Source organism: Cyrtonyx montezumae, unplaced genomic scaffold (genome assembly GCF_038088225.1).
Source record: "Cyrtonyx montezumae isolate F1298 unplaced genomic scaffold, pur_monq_1.0 scaffold_4, whole genome shotgun sequence".
Lineage (NCBI taxonomy): Eukaryota > Metazoa > Chordata > Aves > Galliformes > Odontophoridae > Cyrtonyx > Cyrtonyx montezumae.
Window position 1 is genome coordinate 11,693,749 of NW_027072045.1, and position 15,402 is coordinate 11,709,150.

General features: G+C 46.5%; 1 protein-coding gene across 4 annotated transcripts in view; it reads right to left on the reverse strand.

The window, feature by feature from the left end:
• The window catches only part of WBP1L (WW domain binding protein 1 like), a 49,862-nt gene that overhangs the window by 17,054 nt on the left and 17,406 nt on the right, over window positions 1–15,402 (reverse strand). Inside the window, exon 1 of one of the 4 annotated variants that reach the window (XM_065746842.1) lies at window positions 12,197–12,822. The exons of 1 other annotated variant lie outside the window; for it this stretch is intronic. In XM_065746842.1, coding sequence (XP_065602914.1) covers window positions 12,197–12,298 — 102 coding nt within the window. In that variant the 5' untranslated portion in view covers window positions 12,299–12,822. Of the gene's footprint in view, window positions 1–4,353; window positions 4,491–12,196; window positions 12,823–15,402 lie in introns of those variants that run through there. 2 more of the 4 variants (XM_065746845.1, XM_065746844.1) reach the window with 2 other exon arrangements.

The following is a 15,402-nucleotide window of genomic DNA, read 5'->3' on the forward strand; positions in this document are numbered from 1 at the left end:
GTGCCAGCAACTTTCTCCACCTTCCAGCTCCATATTGGACCTCTGCTGAAGGTCTACGTGACAAATTAAAGGTCAAAATCTGGGGCACAATCAAGACAGGAGGCATTCATGGAAGAATGCAGGTTGCCCAAATTGCCCTTCACTGTAACCAAGGACAGAGGCAGGACCTCTGTAGAGGTTTTCAGAACTAGAAGGTTGCATTTAATGTCTGTTAAGATTTACTGCATCTGAAGCCAAAATAGGGAATGGAGGGAAAGGAGAACTGACTGACAGTGCAGTATTACTTCAATCAAGAATCAAGGAACTTCAAAACACACTTTTCTCCTTTGAAAAAACAGCACCTAACCTGGTAATACTGTTGCTATGTCAAAAAGGAGAAGGATGAAGATGAGCAAATTCCAGACTGGTGTGGCTATTTTCCAAGCTGAAAATTAATACATGCAACGGGAGCAATAAACACCGCAGCCCATGCTCAGAAGTGCATAGTTGGCATGAACTGCCTACAAAAGATGACTCCTCAGCTGGCACTGACCAGGTAACTCAAACCAGGAGTGCCTGATACTGCTGAGATCTAATAACCAGTGTAGCTTCTTGCTCTGCCTCTCCCCTCCACAGCAATCCTGCCTCCATCACCTTAAATATGAGCACCTTGCATGCTCTTTGCCTCTGTATCATTTGCCCTGCCAGAGTCTATCAATCCATCCCGGCCACGGTGACATCCAGAGAGCTAGGAGAACACTTGGACTTGTATTTCCTGGCAGCAGGCTCTGTGCCATTACTCTCTTCAATAGGGTAGCCAAGTTTTAGGCCTATGCTAAAACTTTCTTCTCTCCAAGCTTCAGGATTCGTCAGCGCATACAGCAATTAATGTCTGGACTGTAGGAGATGAGCATTAATAACGGGGTGCCAGGGGTAAAGAACAGAGTACCACGGGGAAGAGAGCTGCAGCAGGGGTCTGCCAAGATGGCACCCACCCCAGGGCATGGTGCTGCTGACATCAGTGGGCCTCGGGCACAACCTCTGACCGTGCCAGGACTCCTGGTCACATGGCTCTCATGGGATTGCAGCAGCAAGCATCTACTAAAAAAAAATCTTGACCCAAATATTCCCCTAATCTCACTCCTCACAGACCCTCGCTTCCAGTACTCAGCCACAGCCAGGAAAGCCATATAGGGTGGAAATCAAGCAAGTGGTGCTACCTGCAGGAAAGTACACAAATGCCAAGTATTTTGAGTGACTCACAAGCAGTGTTAGAACCATATATATTCTTAAGCACCCAGAGTGACAAAAGTGACTAACATACTCTTAAGCACCCAGAGTGACAAAAGCGACTATCAGTATCTTAGCATACTGTCACCAGTGTTTGTTCAGCAAACACAAACCTGCTTTGAAAGATGAGCATCTCTCAGGTAAGGGATGTCAGTAGTAAGGTTGAAAATGCTGCTGAAAATATTAAGCTGGGCCAACACTAGCTGGGAACAACTGAACACAGCACCCAAGTTTGGTGAAGATGAAAGTAGAGTAGATCGCTGCAATTGTGGTAGGACAAGGGGGGATGGTTTAAAACTAAGTCAGGGGAAATTCAGGTTAGATGTTAGGAGGAAGTTTTTCATTCAGAGGATGGAGACACACTGCAACAGGTTGCCTAGAGAGGTTGTGGATGGCCCATCCCTGGAGGCATTCAAGGCATGGCTGTATGTGGCTCTGGGCTGCCTGGTCTAGTGGATGGCAACACTGCAAGGCAGATGGGTTGAAACTAGGTGATCTCTGAGGTCCTTTTCAACCCAAGCCATTCTCTGACTCTTGTGATTTGCAGGAACTTCAAGTACTGGCCAATGGCAGCATAACAGCAGGCAGATCCCTGTAGGCCCACCTTGCGATGGACAGCTTGGGCTGGAAATAAATGAAGTCCAGACACTGCTTCATAAGGCACCCTACACACAAATCCGTCCTCACCCACACAGCATGCAGCACCTCAGAGAGCTCAACCTTTACCTATGGAACAAATCGGACTGTAGCACCCATTTACCGCAGAGAGACACTCCAACCACCTGAAGGAGCACTGCCCTCACAAACAAGACAAATGCACCGGTACTCTTTGAGAAGGGCTGCTTTCATTTTTGTTTATGGCAAGTTTCACTTTCAGGCTGAGGGAGCTGCCATATCCGCACCACACGTGGAAGTGTTTACATCCCCATCATCGTGCTAGAAGCTTCGCAGCTGCAGCAGGCCTCATGCAGTAACATCACTTCCAGAAAATGCCAGGCTGTCGTGTTGGGGTGTTCGGAGCCACCAAACAGCAATACCAAAACCTTCGAGAGGTTAAAATTAAAAAGTTGGAAAAGTTCGACATCCAACACTTCGACCTTTCGTTCCTTTGTTATTTCACACCTCTGCAATGAAGCTGAAGGACAAGCTTCCACCTGTGACCTGAAGAGGAAACGTGAGCCTGAAAACAAACACTGAGCTCCTGCACCACCACGCTTCCTGGGGCGGGAGCTTTAAACAGACACCCACGTTGTGCTGACGTCAAAGGCATTTAAACACCACTCCCACTGAAAAGAAGAAAAAAAGACCTCAAACCAAAACACTGTTTCCACCATGCATTGGGCAGCCCACCTGCTGCAATGCCACGGGTCGAGGGAAGTGGGGTGCCCTGGATCAAGAGCACAGCAGAGCCCTCCCTGACACCCCAGTGTTTACAGTCCGAGTGCAAACAGCAGAGACAATAGGGGTGGATGCGTGACAAGATGTTCCTGAATTCCTCCCACGCTTTTAATTAAACAGCAGCGTTCACTACCAACTCTTTTTCGTTCCCCATTTTAGCAGTGGGAAATTTCTTATTGCTATCTGCATGAAGGACACAGTCCCAAATACTTCTCGTCTAAAACTGAAGTTCAAGCAGTTCATTTCCATGGGATCTCTCATCGGTGGATAAAAATAGTCGAGAGCTTTGCTCAACTGCTCTTGAGGCAACACCTTCTTCTGCTTCCTGTAAATGCCTCTGTATCTATGCAGAAAAGTTACAAGCAGAGAGAAAAGCACCATCCAGCATGCCGAGATAAACAGCTGCGGGCAGCGCGAGCGAACCAGGCAGCAGCGCACCTCACTGCTGGCTTTGCACTTTATGCAGCACCTCAGTTGTGCCAAATATCCTCCCAAAATGAAAAGGTTCGTTTAGAAAAAGGAACTAGAGAGAAAAACGCACCCGTGGAACTGGAGCAATCTCAGTGTTTAAGCCAGCTGTGCTGACTGCAACTTGAGTTATCCAAAGTTGTTTAGGTTTTGTGCCTCCATCTCCCTCCTCAGTTCAGTTCCCAGGTTTTTAGGGAAAGCCCCTTTGCCCCGAGTGCTGACAAGTGAAATGTTGTTATAGTTATTGCATCCAGCCACAGAAGGTCATTGTGCTAGAGGTAGTTTCTTATGTAAAACTGTTTTCAGATCAGCAGGCTGGGAGGGAGGGGGGAGCTGCATTTCACCAAAAACTGAACTGATAAGGAAAATGAGACAGCAGTGTTTGCTAAGCAGAGTGTTAAGTCACACTGCCTTCTGAAAAACAGCACGCTGGGAGCTTAGCCATGCTGCAGCCTGATTCTGAAATTTTAAAGCCCCATTAGAAACTGCAGGCAGCACACTGGTATCATGCAGTATCTATTTACTGTGGATTGCAGATCCCAGCAGCACCAGAGAGAATTTACAGTTAAGATTCCCCTCCAGACGTGCCTCCCAGACCAAAAAAAGGGTTTGCTCTCCCCGAGCCCAAGAACAAATAGTTGGCACTCTCCTTCAGCAGGGAGCAGCTGGCCAGTTGCTACCGTTTCTCACTCCCCTCCATGCCCAGCCATGGCATTACCCGAGCTCCTTGTTCACGCTGAAAAATTAAAAAGCCCCCAAAACTGGGGAGCAGCAAGTTGCCATTTTCTGTTTGGTGACCTTTGTCAGAGAAGAGAGAGAAACTATACATGTGCCTAACTTCTTTTTCTTTAAAACACAGTTTAACGCTCAAAATACTGCTCGTGCAAGAAAGTTTGGCACAAGTTTTCAGGCACTGTATACACAATCTCATATTAAGGACTGCGGCAAGTATCCATAAAAACCAACCAGGCACAAAGAGCTGCAGTCCTACAGACCGCCACCAAAACAGGGTTTCTTCCCCCAAACAACTGCTCTACTCCTTCCTCACTAAGCAAAAAGCAGCCACGCTCCCCAGTTTAATGTTACGGGTGGTGAAGTGCCTCCAGTAGGGCTCTGGGAACTGGAAATCATTTCCTAATGCAGGAAGGGGAAATAAATGAAAAATAAAACAAGTTACAGCCTTGAGCAAGCAGCGCCCACCGCACCGAGCCCGGTTACCTGTCTGAGACCCAAGAGGAAAGGCATTCTGCAGGCTCATCCTCCGCACCCGCGCATGGGAACGCAGGAATTTAAAGCCCCGCAGCAAGCATTTCCTCCTCTGCTGTGGGCAGCCCGCGCCTCCGATCCTATTTAAACCAGGGCTTCCTCGGCCGGGAATGCAAAGTAAACAGGGTCCTGGGGCACGGCGCGCACTCGCTGGCTCCCCCTCCTCCTCCTCCCACTCCCCGTGACATATCTCAGACGCAGCCCAGCCGGGGTGGAAATGACATCAGGTCGGGCACTTCTGAAAAAACAGCAAAGAGAAAAAGGGCTGAAACTCGAGGTAGTGCCGGTGAAGGCGCAGAGGAGCTGTGCTGCTGGTGTGGAATGCAGCAGCAGGCCGGGCTCTGCGAGCTGGATGCCGACAGGTCCTCACTGGGAGATAAAGCTCACCGAACAAGAGCTTTCTCCTCCACAGTAGGTTAAATGCCTAAATTTACTCACTGGTTCCATCTCCAGATGGTCCTATACCATGTCTTCACTGCTTCCGAGCACCTATCAAGTCCTCAGTCAGCCCTGGCCCCATACAGCCGTGGGCAGTGATCCCACACTGCCACTGGGATCAGGTCCCCTGGGGCAGATGACAGCAGACACTTTAATCCCTCTCCCCAGGCAGAGCAGGACCAGCCCCGACCCACCAACCGTTTCTAATTCTACTAGTGCTCATTTCACGTTGTCATGCCAAGGGGCAATTAAGCCTTATAAACAAATTCATCATCTGGTACGCAGGATGGCATTTCTTGTTTGTCCTCTCTCCCCTGCAAGGAGTACAGCAAGTTCCACGCCACGGTAGGAGATGACACTGCAGAAGGTAATCTAAATTTAACTTCCTTTTCCTACCTACACTCAGCAGCCTCTATTTTTTGGGTGTCTCCTCTATGCGCAGCTGTCCTCGTCCATCCCGTGGGGGCCAGCACCCCTCCAAGCACCACAGCAGTGCAGGGGACGTTCAGCAGAAAGGAAACCCCTCTTGGTTTTGGCCTCCCCAGCTTCTGGAACCAGGCAGTCTGCAGCAATGCCAGAAGCAATACCCGCTTGTCCTCAAGCCAGAAGTCCTTCCTGACCACTGCCACCGCCTCCCAGCCCCAGCGAGAACTCTGTGTTGGGCATACCCATACAATCAGGCTGTGAGGATGTCATAAATACTATCTATTTTTCACTGGTTTTAAGCCACCACAGAGACTTGCTGTCTAAGGTAAGCAGATCTGTTTTTGCTAATAGGCGTATCAGCAATTTCCTGAAGGATACAAAACATCAGCATGAACTACCATCAGTTAGGCAATGGGATTTTCCAGCTCTTGTGCTTTCTGGATCAAACTCTCAACCTTTGCTTTTCCAATTCCGAGGACAAACACCAATGATATAAAAGGGCAGCTTTCTGTTTTAGTAATCGCTTCTGTGGCCTCACGTTATCCTTCGGAATACCCGATTTGGCTGCTGCTATAGAGCCCTCGGTCAGAGGCAATCCAGCTTTAAAGAACAACCTGCTCTTCCCCAGCATTATTCAAAAGGCAAAGTTTCATTCCAGATCTAAGACAAGTCACAAAGGACTATCAACGGTGGTAACTTAGTGGAAACGCAGTAACATCCTTCCTAGCCTCAGCAGCTGGGCAAGTTAGCTCATACCATTTTCATCCCTGACTGACACATTCAGTCTATCAAAACACATAGGTTCTCAAATCTTTGCAATTGCTTTGCGTATTTCAAGTGGTATCATTTTACCTTTTTTTTTTTTAATGGTTTTTAAATCCTAAGTCCTAACCCCAACAATTTGTCTAGCGGCCATGAGTTTCACAGGCAGCAGTTACGAACAAATAGTTCCTTTCAACTGCAGTGAATTCACCACCTTCTAATTTGACTTTCATAATATTACCAGGTGGGAACAGAAGTCCCCATCCATCTTCTCACTCGTTCATTAGTCTGCACTCATTAGCTAACATCTTGTGAAAGATATCAATCTTCCTATTCCTCTTAATGCAAAATCTTCTCCCAAAGCCTTCAGCTGCTCATCATCTGTTCCAAAATCCTTCCAATCTTCTATTGCCCTCTGCTTGTGAGCATGCAGAGCTGAAATAATTATTTTAATGAAAGCTACAGCCCAGCACGGGTTTCACTTCCTTTATGCGAACCTGGAGCTTAGCATCTGCAAGGCCACATATCTCATGTGTTTATCAAAGATAAAACGAACAGAACAAACACAAGTTTTTACAGTTTCTCTGCAAATAAATCACTTGGGGGCTCTGAAATGTCAAGGCTAAAGAAAGAACACGTTAAGGGATCAACATTTTGAAAATCTGCTTGTTTAGGCAGCCACCAGCCACCCCTTTTCAGCACATCAGCGTGAATCCCACTGCAGGGCAGAGGGAAGGAGGGAACAAGGAGCCCAAGCTTTACCCATCAGCAGTACTGCTCTCCTGAATATGCCACCTGCCCCCAACATGATGCACAAAGGATGCTCCACAACAGTTTCACAACCTAACGCAGACTTAGACTTTAGCATGCTACTGAGGTAGGCAACGGAAGTTGTTTAGCCCATTGTAGAACTGCTGTAACATTCAATGGGACAGGCTCGTGAGCGGGTTTCTAACCCAGCAGGATGCATTATCCATTTTGATACCCTCAAGAATGACCTTTAGATGATCCAGATATGACAACATGATTGGAACAAAAATGAACTCGTGTAGCTCCAGTCTGTCAGGCCTGAAGCACAACACTGTCTCATTGGCTCCACTCGTGGAGTCCTGTTGGAGGAACAGTTCATCTGGGTGGTCTGTAATACACCCTCAAACTTCAGTATCACTGTTCTAGGAGAAAACAAAAATCAGATAGCACAGCTATACATGTACCAGATGACCATGGAGGTGGAACAATTGTATCTAAGAGCTCCTTCATTTACCCCAGGACACTCTTATTTTTGCACTGTTAACAGCAGCATCCCTTGAGCATCAGCTATCTGCTTTCATTAGTCATCCCACAGCCTGGAGTGCTAGAGCTGAGACTGCACAGACCTGCCAGGCACTTCAAGCAACGTGTGAAAGAAGCAACCTGAATGAGCATGACTTTATCCTTCCCCGTCCTGAAGATGGCTTTAGGATTAAAGAAAAAGGTGGAAAACAAAACAAAACAAACAAAAAAAGAGCAACCACAGCATATAGGAAGGCATAATATAGCAGATCCCTGTTTCTCTTCAGTAAGATAACATCCAGGAATAACCAAGCTCCATCTGCCTTAGCAGAGTAAATTCTAAAGGGACTTGTTTGCTAGCAAAACCAGGATGAGCAGTAATGGAACAGAAGGGCAGTGCAGAGCTGCCTGCTCACCATTTCTGCCTGCAAAGCCTGCTCAGTGGTTGCTGATTCCTGAAAGCGAAGGGTCACTACACACACTCCGACAGCAGCAGCACAAGAACACGACTTTCCAACACAAGGAGTGGGTGCACTGGGCTCTTGTAACATGTAGCACTGGTGTTGTCTACAAAGAACAGCCTCAGAAAATTCCAGAGAGCAACAGGAACAGACCAGTCTGAGGATTTCCCAGCACCTGGAGTATCTCCTCTGCAGCTTAAGGGGTATTTGGTATGGATAAACCTTCCAGATCCTTCGTGTCTTCTGTCACAGGACTATTTTGGAGTTGGCTAAACTGGTTCCTCCCCCGGTTTGTATGCAGTTCAAAGAAAAAACGAGGACACCAAAGTCACTCGCGTTTAATGTTTCTCAGGCCAAACCGACTTCCTCATTGCTAGAGAGAACAAAGAGCAGTATCAGCAAAACACACTGCACATGTGGAAACTGACTTGTGAGCCAGAGTCACAACCAGACTGTTCAATACATTTAAACGTGCAACAAAGCACAAAGGCTTGTTGGATCAATACAGTCTGATGCGCAAGGAAGCACAAGGGCTTACAGTGGTGGTCCCTCTCTCCCTGCAGCCCTCTGCTGCTTCCATCAGCGTGGTGGTTTCAAAGCACAAGTCAGTTCTGCTGCTTTACTCAGTCTACATAAGCAAATAGACACTGCTTTTCAACCTCACCGCTGTCACCTGCGCTTTGTCTCCAAGTAACTGGTTAACCAGAGAGGAAGAGGCTGCGCACTTCAAAACGCACTCAGCATGGTGGAGAGCCTCAGTGGCTGTAACTCAGCTGGCAATCCCTTTTCTGACGCTGCTTTCTGCATTAAGCTGCCACAAGAAAGGGCAGGGAGCCAAGATGGGGCAGGGGACCCCCAAGAGGAGCCCTCTCCAGCACCCACCCAGCAGAAGAAGCAGAAGCTGGCCACATCTAGGCTGTCCCAGCCCCACCACCAGCCCTGTGGTTCAGCTGATGGCAGTGCGGTGGCAATGAAAAGTCCAGGCTCCTTCCCTGAGACTAAAATATTTTTTGTTAAGCATAGCTTGAAATTTTCAGCCCTCAGTGACATTTGTTTCCCGCTGCTTTTTTTTTTTTTTCCAGAGGGAAAAATGATAGCCACAGGTCCAGCAGGCATTTCTTCCCAGCAGCAGAGCTGTGGTCATGCCAACGTGGGGTAATGCCAAAGCCTAAATGCATGGCTATTTTGTTTGACTGCTGTTTCATACCCAGGCCTGCTATGCAAGCCCAGAGACCTCAAAAAAGCTTTAAGGTCCTGAGCCGCTGAGGTGCCCCTCTAGTGCTCCCAGCTTTTAGGCACCCTTCAGTTTTAGTCTGGAGTGGGGCACGAAGTCACGGGAAAGCCAACTCCTCCCTCAGAGCTGGCACAGGGGACGGTGGGGGGGAAATCAGCTGTTACACACTTGACATCTCCAGCAGGGCTGGCGTGTCGGGGTGCTGCAGGGACACCCACCAGGCTTCTCACTGTTGGCAGCACTGTTCTTGTTTTCCTTTGGCTTGTGTGTGCAAACAGGACCTTTGGTAAGGGCTCAAGAGGAGATGCCATGCCCCAGACCGGGCTGAAGGCAGACTGCAGACAGTAACAGGATCCTCCAAATGTGGGATCTAGACGTTAAGAGTCTGTTCTTGTTTTAGTGTCTTGCACCATGTGGGTACCAAAAATACAGCAGGTGCCTGGCCTTTGGTCACGTCATCACAGCAGACAGCTTTGTCCCAAAGCTGCTAATGCTAGCTGCTTACCAGCATAACCTTGATGGAAATCTCAAGACGCCCTCCTCTTAGGGGTGCTATTTGTTTTCTCTCCAAATGACAGCACCTCGCTATTTTTAGTGCTCATCTCATGTCTGCTTGGCATTTCCCTTGGGCCTTACCCTCGTTTCACACCATCAGTGCCAGCTCCCACGAAGCGTATATTTGGTGCCAGAGGGGCTGATGCCAAGTCTGCTCATCCTGATGCCAAAATGGCAGCTGGCTTTATTGCTGAGATAGGATTTGCCAAAGCTAACGGCGCTAGTGCTGGGGAGACTAGCATCGATTCCAAGGTTACCTTCCTTCTTTTCTCTTCTACCGCCTTTATACTTCATGGAATAATGCCGCTCCAAATGACCCTCTGGGGTCCGAGGAGATGAATTTTTCATCAGGGTCTAAAGCAATTATGCCAGCAGACAGTCTGAACGTATGAGTCTTCAACAGGAAGGATAGGTACAGACGTGAAGCAATTATCTGGGATGTAGCACTGCTGCTGCTGGGCTTCATCACGACAGAAACAAGCCCCTGCAGATCGTGCAGGGCTTGATCTTTCTCTACCTGCAAAAGTGTTTTAAAAGAATCTCTCACAAAAACTGAAAATTGAAGATAAAGAAGGCTATGTGGCATTTCATCACCAAGATATGCATGAAGACACAAGTATGGAGCAGGAGAAGAGGGCCAGAGATCAGCCAAATTGCATCACAACAGCACAGGCAGGAAGGCAAAACCCAGGAGAGGTCATGGGTCCCTACCTCGTTTGCCTCCTCTCAAGTGCCACTCTGCAAAATGCTTCAGCGCAGACACAATCCAGTCCCAAACACCAGGTGTAGGCGCAGTGACATGGGAAGCACTCACACAAATGCATGTACACAGTACGTGCAGTCTCTAATTGCACGTGTACAGGTGCATGGCCATGTGAAGGGATGGCAACCCTGCAGATTAGGAAGTATTTGCCGGGTGACTTCTGTTATTTTTCTTCTTAGCCAATGAAAACAGTTCAGTGATGAGTATCAAACGGGCATCTGACAGCAGGGACATGTTCAGGTCTTTCTTCAGACATGGTGCAGTTAATTGACTGTTTCACCAACTCAGTGCCTCCTCAGTTTTTTTCACTGTGTAAGGCTTTGCTGGGATATCTGTCACTTATACAGCCCAGACAGATCTTTCTCAAGTTCACTGGCGTTTTAAGACACTAAGTTTGACAAAAGTTGAACAAATTCACAAAAGCCCCCCTCAAAGTCACTGCAGTCCTGTTTTCCTCAGCCTTTTATACACACACACGAGTGCTTTTTTAATTGAGCTCAAAGAATCAAATTTCTGTTTCCAGCAGAGCACCATTTCCCCATGGCCACTATCTTCCCATGAAAAGAAGGGATTTTCTGGGAAGTCCTTCAGGAAAAAAAAGAAACATCAGCAGCCACTTCTTTCCCAGCACCCTGCTACTGTTGTCCAATAACGTAACATAAGCAATATCACATAGGTTGTGCTGAGGTAAAGGAATGTCCTCAAACTGCCCTATTTATGTGCTTTTCTGCTGTTATCCCTGGACTTTGCACCTGGGCTCTGCCGTAGCACCTCCACCCATTGATTGGTGGGTGATGGATCACACATCACTGTACACGAGCCACAAACAATGGGTTTAACTGAGGCACAGGGAGGCAGGGAAGGATTCCCAGTGACCAGCAGCAAGGCAGCACTGCTGGCTCTCCAAAATAAAGAGCACAAAGGGTTGTGTACATGTATCTTCATATGAGCAAAGCAAAGAGTAAAAGAAAACCACAAGTTTAGCCATTAAGAAAGCTCAATACCACAAGCATTTAAGAGATCACAGCACAACAGTATTAAAGCCATCGCTTTCAAATCACCAGACAAAACACTAGGAGCACTATCAGATCTTAACCTCTGCTGCTAGAAATTTTTTAAAACAGGAAACTTTGTGGAAAAACCACTTCAGAAAGCCTCATCTTAAATACATGCTCATCTTCTCTATCTCAGATTACTGTGTTAAGGAGCTCTCTGAGTACCTGGAGAAGATACGTGAAATGAAATGAGGAATAAACAGAAAAAAAGGAATAAACAAACCAAGACAGTATGTATTTAAGTACAGAATCCAGTTTTCCTGCTGTTTCAGACAGGGCTTATGCCAGGACTTGCAAGCCTACCCTTTCCCCTGCTGTAGCGTAGGTTTTGTTTGGCTTGTGTTGTCAAAACACAAGAATGGCCCCCCAAAATCCTGCATGCTTTGTTCCTCTGCCAACCACAGAGGAGAGCTTTTGGGATCGCATCAACCAGGAAAGCCCTCAGATAGCATCACCTACATAAAGCACAGAGCGTTCGGATGTGGGTTTCCAGGTACCCGCTTGCTTTAATTCAAACACACAAAGCAAATTCAATGCCTCCCACGACCAGCTGTGCCCTTCTGCAGCAACTTCCCTGAGAGTGCCAGAAAGCTGCTAGAGATCTCAGCAGCGGGGCTCTAAAACACCCACTGGGTGTACGTAGGGTGGGTGCCCAGCAGCATTGCTGCCCCAGGACAGGCGTGTTGCATAAGGAGCAGGCGGCCTGCAGGAAGCCATGCCCGCAGGTCGGGTTTCAGCGCTGACATTACGCCGTTTGCACTTGGCTCAAGCATTGGAAGCACTGGTGGCACCTGGAATCGCAGCCAGGCTCTCAATCTCTGCCGCATACCTGCAAGCCAGGCAGCGCTGTCATTCCAAGGGCAGACACCTCGGACACCCCGCTGTCTTGCTTCCCACCTTTCTGCCATCTGTAGGGACTCTCCTTTGGCATCAATGTACATTCCCTCACTGTGCATAAATATGCTTTTATTTAATAAGTTCAACGCTCAATAATTGCAAGCTCATTTCAGCTTTATCTCAGGACAAAACACTGACCAGCACAACCTTCCTTAATGCGCATTATCTTATCCCAACTGCTGTAATTTCCATTAGCAGTTGTTATTCCACCGGCAGATAAGGCAAGCACTCCCCTGGCTGCAGCAGGGCTGGAGGAGGACAGGGTGACCTGCAGTGCCAAGCCTCCTTCACACAGCCATCTGGGCTTCTAACGTCAGGGCTGCTCAGGGATGAGATGCAATCCCAGAGGCACCAGGCTGGGAAGGATTCTCGAGAGTCCCTCAGTCCATCACATTACTCCAGGAAGGAATGCACCTAAAGCACCAATGTTTGCTGTCCTGCTCTTCAGAATTGCTTTCAGAAGACATAAGCAGACTTTTTTCAAAGACAATAGGGACAAAATCTTAGTTTTACTCTCTTTTCAATATCCAACTTAAACACCTCTTAAAATATAGGAACCCAAACCATGCACATCACTTAAGAGTACTATAACAGACCTGCATAGGACACTTCTACAACATCATAAAAAATAGTGGGTTTTGCAGGAACAGCTGCACTCCACTTCTGATACATACCAAAATCTCAGATTCCCTTTATTTGCCTTTTTCTGCATTTCTTACTGACTTTGGTGCTGGGCTTCATGTTATTTCTTCTCCCATCATCAAAAATACACAGAAGCCTTTATCTCAAATGCTTTATCTCCCAAACTGTTGGCACAGAGCAGAACAGACCCCTCCAGGATCCCATCACTTCCATAAATGACTCCTTAGCTTATATTCCAGTCACTTAATGAACCCATTGTACCGTAATTTAATCCCAAACACAGATCTGTACTCAACATCCCTTAAGTAACGCATCCCCTCAGTGATGATGGGCTATAATATATACTGAATCAACCAAATCATTTATTTTTTCCCCCACACATGAAGTCATTCCAAATAAACCATACTGCTTGTTACCTATAGCTTCATAGATGCTGCAAGGATTTATTCCAGTACTTGAGTGGAGTCTGAAAGGTTTGATATTAGGAAAAACTCCTCAGAGAAGAATGGTTGGGCACTGGCACAAGCTGCCCAGGGAGGTGGTGGAGTCACCGTCCCTGGGGGTGTTCAAAAACTGCAGGGATGTTGCACTGAGGGACGTGGTTAGTGGGCAATATTGATGATGAGCTGATGGTTGGACTGGATTATCTTAGAGGTCTTTTGCAATCTTAATGATTCTATGGTTCGCTGGAAACTATTAAGTTCAGAAATAGCTATGCCTATATCTTTAAGTGCTCAGTGGCAAATTTCAGCAGCCCCACCATTTTCTACTTTTTTTCATTAAATTTTAGATTAATACTTTCCTTCATTTTTTTTCTTCAAACTTCAGACTCCGTGTTTACAGAACATTTTCTTAAGCTTTAAGTATTCCTCACCAGCTACAACATAACTGTTAGACCAAAGGTAAAGAAGAACAGTAAAGTCCTTATTATTCCTCCAGTTTTGGGAGACTGAACTTAGTAGTTGTTTCTAACATCATAAAGAAATAAATAAGATGAAAATAAAAATTAAGATCCCTTTTAAAATCAGATGTGGCCCAAGAAAGAGATGCTAGATCGCTTAAAGCATATACCCCATTTGTGCAGTGAATTCAGTATAAACTGATATAAACTGACAACGCAACTATCTTTTTAAGTGTCAGCACCCAGCAGACCATTTGCTGAGTCTGACCTCACACTGAGTGGAGGTCAGCATGAGGAAAAATAAATGACTGTCAAAAACATCCCCCAAATTCCTGGGAAATTCGAGCAATGTTTCACACACACACACACACACAAAAAAAAACCATAATAATAATAAAGAAAAAAAAATATATATATATATACACACAAAGCAATCTTTTGTAAATGCAGAAGCTCGTGAACAAAATGGAACTTGCAAGTCTTGTTGCAGCTTCTAGCAGTAATCACCAGATCTCCATTTGAGTTCTCCTTCTGGTCTCCCTCAACTGGATGATCTGGAGGAAATTTGAATGCACACAGATGCCAAGAACGTCCCTTGTGAGTTCCATCCTCAGGTATGAGACATGTCAGCTGAGGTCAAGCGTTTGACAGAGAGCCCAGATCTTGCTGAAGTGTGATAACCCACCCAGAGCCTCCTGCCAAGTCTACAGATCCCAGTATTTTGCAAAGTAACACGGCAATCTGAAATAAGATCAGTTTCTGAAGGACAAGCTGGTGGTCTACAGGTTTTATTTTATTTCAGGCTGTTGCTCAACCTGCAAGGAACACTCGCTACAGAGGCCACGCAATTTGGTGAAGGTAGGAAATGCCTACTCTCTTCACAAGCACAGGACAGTTCACACAGCTTCACTTTTATATAGACTGTGCCCAGTAGAAAAAAGCCACTCATGCCCAGAAAAGACAGATTAATTATTGGCGAAAGATTACACAGTGGGTCAGCTCTCTTAAAAACGCCCTGGTATCTTCCAGAGGAACAGAGACCCCCTCTCAACGAGTCTTACTGGGGAAAGGACCAACTTCTCTCTGTAGTTAACAGCAGATTGAGACATTCTATCAAAGTCTGAACACCTCCGCCAAGTCCTTCCCCAACACAGCAAAGGATAGAAAAAGCCAGACTGAAAATGAAGGTTCCAGTAAATTTACCCTATTCAAATCCAAAAGGTTTTCTGAATTGTAACCAACATCTACAGCCAGCCAGCAAAAATAGAAAAATCCAACAGCTAAATAAAGGAAAGGGCGTTACCAGTGTATCCCCCTCTACATATAAACACTGAGAACTGTATCAAAGTTTGTTTTGTAACAGCTTCTTGGTGGGATGGTCAAGCTTTAGTGAGCTAGGAAGCTGTGGATAAACCTCAAGCGCTGAAAATGTTTTTTGGTACACTTTCTCATTTCTCCCTGGGGAATCTTCATCTTCAGAGGAAGATTAACATGAAGTACGCAAAATATCTGGTGGACTGTTTAACTTAATGACTCCAAATGTAACCTTAAATGCCATTCTGTGAAGAGTTACCCATGTTTAGTAATTGCAGCAG